The sequence below is a fragment of the Gossypium raimondii genome, chromosome 9 (genome assembly GCF_025698545.1).
Source record: "Gossypium raimondii isolate GPD5lz chromosome 9, ASM2569854v1, whole genome shotgun sequence".
NCBI classification, from domain to species: domain Eukaryota; kingdom Viridiplantae; phylum Streptophyta; class Magnoliopsida; order Malvales; family Malvaceae; genus Gossypium; species Gossypium raimondii.
This window is the reverse complement of record NC_068573.1, coordinates 8,758,461-8,762,069: the sequence shown is the minus strand read 5'-3', so window position 1 is coordinate 8,762,069 and position 3,609 is coordinate 8,758,461. Positions and strand designations below refer to the sequence as shown.

The window sequence follows — 3,609 nt, the reverse complement described above, 5'->3', positions numbered from 1 at the left end:
TCTCAATTATGTATGCTTAATTCTTGGTTTGATATTTCTAGATTATTAATCCATGTTTGATGTGCTTAAATCGGTAGTTAAATAGACCCTGTGTAAGATTAGATCTTCGATAATTGAGTGGTGTTGCATGCAATCCTAGAAATAGGATGACATAAATCTACCAAATTAGAGTCAAATTTAATAGGGAATCTATAGCACGAGTTAATGCGATAATAGGGGTTTTAATTAGAAATAAATTTTAATTAATCAACCTAGAGTCAGTTGCTCTTATGCTTGAAAGAAATATTAGCATAATTTAGAGATTTCTACGGATCAATGTGCTAAGTAAAATAAATTGTGTAATTTAGATTGATAGTGATAGATGAAATCTATACTGAATTCTTTTCTGGTATTGTTTCGCTTCTTGATTGTTAATTAATTATTTTTTATTTTATATTTTTCGTGTTCATGAGTTAATTAATTTAGTTAACTTTAGTTTTTAATCAATTATTCAAATTATTCGGATAAATAGTAGAAAGACGGTAATTCTTGGTACTTTTAATCTTCATGTGAATAGTATCTTTACTCACCGTAACTATACTATTTATTGATAGAAACATATACTTTTAGTCAAAATTTTAATTAATAGTGATACACATTGGCGTATAGATTTTTTTACATAATTTTTTAATTTAATTTAAATCATATATGTATATAATCTACACTAATAGAGACTGAAAATAGTAGCTTCAGGTAGACAGAGTCTTGAATTGAAGTAAAATCAGTCTAAACCAACCCTACTAGGAGCATGCGGTTGATTAAGTATATGTATATTGGTCGTCGTTTAAGTATATATAAATGATTGGATGATTAGTAGACATATAGCAAATTGATTGTATGTCATCGGCGATGTTTCAAGTTTTCAATTTTTTTTATAATATTTAAAAAAAAAAGCGATATTTCAAAAAGAATAAAAATAAAAAGAACTTTTAAAAAATATAGTAGCATAGGTATCTATAAACACAGGTTAAACTAACCCTATATGTGCAGTGTCATAGTCATCCTTTTGTAGCCCTTATTTATTAGCCCCAATTGTATCTTTTTCTTTTTATATTGTTTCCATTGTCCCTTTTCTTCTCAGTGAGAAAATGCTCTTTGCCTCACCTTTATTCTCCCATCTTTACTTAACTCAGCTTCTCCCACCCACCCCTCTGCAAATTAGGGTTTCCTCTTTATAAACATTCAATATTAAACCCTAATAAAGGGGATTTAATCCCCTCCTTTCTTTCATCTTACATCTTATAGTCTTTTTCATTGACACAAAGTCACAAAAGTTTCAAACAGCCTACTCAAAGAGAAAAAAGAGGTAAACCTTTCCATATATATAATATATATACAGTCCTTTTTACTATAAGGCTGATCATATGCTTTTCCCACAAAGAATTTGAAGACAAATTTATATATATCTACTATATTGGAATCTTGGGAATTTTTTTTTTGTGGTCCTTAAGGATCTGAGGGTTGTTTCAATTTATGTTGTAATCCTAGAGTCTCTGTGAGTGCATGTTAATGTAATGATACATGGTTTCTTATTTCTTGCTGACTTTCTTTTTTCTTTTATACAATTTTAAGATGAAATAGATTTCTGACAGTAGTATATTTAATAAATTCAAGGAAAGCTGCTTGGCAGATCAGAAAAAAAGCTAAACTTGTTGGAAAATAAGATGGCAGCAAAGAGTATTGTTTTCTTTAAGCAATTTCATATCAAAATCATTTTGATCCTTAACCTATTTTCCCCAAAAGATATTTTGATCTATTTCTTAAAGAACAAATAAAACACACACATATATAATATGTAAGTATATATATATATATAATCTGCTTGGCAGGTCAGAAAAAGCTAAAACTTGTTTGGAAAATAAGATGGGTTTGAGAATATGGATTTGAAATTTTGTATTTGAATTTAATTTTTATATAAATGATAAGAGTGAAATACCTAGATAAATTAATTGAAATTTAATATATAAAATGTATAGTTGAAAAGTAAAAAAAAAAAATTATAGTCAATTTCTGACTACTCAATTTATTCTATTTATATTAAATTTCATTAGCTCAATGATAATGTATAAAGTCAATACATCAAATATTAAACCTATATAAACACGACTTCAAAGGGAGAAATTATAATGCTTGATTTGGATTACGCAATTCTTTGTTGCAGTGAAGATGTCTTCATCAAGCTATTCGAGTTCCCCATGTGCAGCCTGCAAGTTTTTGAGGAGAAAATGCATGCCAGATTGCATTTTTGCACCATATTTCCCACCAGAGGAGCCCCAAAAATTCGCCAATGTTCACAAGATATTTGGTGCAAGCAATGTTAGCAAACTGCTCAATGAAGTCCCAACTTTTCAAAGGGAAGATGCAGTGAACTCACTTGCTTATGAAGCTGAGGCAAGACTTAAAGATCCCGTTTATGGCTGCGTTGGAGCCATTTCAGTGCTGCAAAGGCAGGTTATTACACTCCAAAGGGAATTGGATGCTACCAATGCTAATTTATTCCGATATGCCTACAACGAAATGCCACCACTGCGACCTCCGCAGCCACCGCCACCGTCGGCAGCTGGCCAGAGTTCTGGTTTTTGTTATCCCTATCAGTGGAATGACCCTTCTGATGAAGACAATGAGAGATCAAGTGGTGGAAACATGTAAGATGGCGTGCTTTGTAATGTGATGGATACTGTATCATATATGATTTTGTATGTGCCAAAAGTATTAGGTGGCTTTAGGGTTTTCTTTGTTATATATGGGATTTTGATGAGGGACCATGTGACATATCTTGGTATTTTTTGTGATATGCCCTTACCCTGATGAATGTTATTCTTAGTATCTTATTACTTTGTGTGAAAATCATCTTCCTATATGTATATAACATTTGATGCTGCTGTTTTTTCTGCCATATTTATCCAAAGATTCTATGTAAGTTGTATAAATAGTAAATTTTATGTAGTAATTTCTTCATAAAGTTCCTAAGAGTATGCCATGACAAGGTTTCCAAGCTAGCAAAAAATGTTCCATTTTGGTTTCCTTGGTCATTGAGCTTAACCACCTTGATATCATTGTAAATCATATAATTTTATTATCCATTTCAGTTTTGTTGTCGTCTTCTCCAGTTTGGTGAAGGTTCAGTTCTTTTATCGATTATGTCCGTCACTTTGAATCATTCAAAGTTGATTTTCTTATCATTATAGGTACTTAAAATTACTCCAAATATGTTGTAGTTGAGTTGTGATAGAGCCGGTTGTCAATATGTCATAATATTTTATTGATACGAAGGATGAAATCTTCACTCCCGACGATGGATATCGTTTTTTTCTTTTCTTTTCCCATATTATATGATCAAATTTCTGAAAACTCAATTTATCAATTATAAGCAGTTACCAAAGCATATTTCATATATATATATATATAGGAAGCCAAACCCATAATGTAAGCATCTATTATTAGATACTGCTATATATATCTAGCACTCAAACTATTTTAAAAAATTATATATTTAAAAAGTCATATCTTATACCCCATATTTAGATAGGTACTACGGATATAACATAAATACTAGCCTTATGGTTAAAT

The 3,609-nt window shown here is 30.5% G+C and overlaps 1 protein-coding gene across 1 annotated transcript; it reads left to right on the top strand.

Moving 5' to 3' along the window:
* Positions 1–1,108: 1,108 nt before the first annotated feature.
* Positions 1,109–2,981, top strand: LOC105797835 (LOB domain-containing protein 25). The gene is made up of 2 exons (XM_012627740.2): positions 1,109–1,345; positions 2,201–2,981. Exon 2 carries the CDS (start codon positions 2,206–2,208, stop codon positions 2,686–2,688), a length of 483 nt encoding a protein of 160 aa, XP_012483194.1. The 5' UTR covers positions 1,109–1,345; positions 2,201–2,205; the 3' UTR covers positions 2,689–2,981.
* The last annotated feature ends 628 nt before the right edge of the window (positions 2,982–3,609 follow it).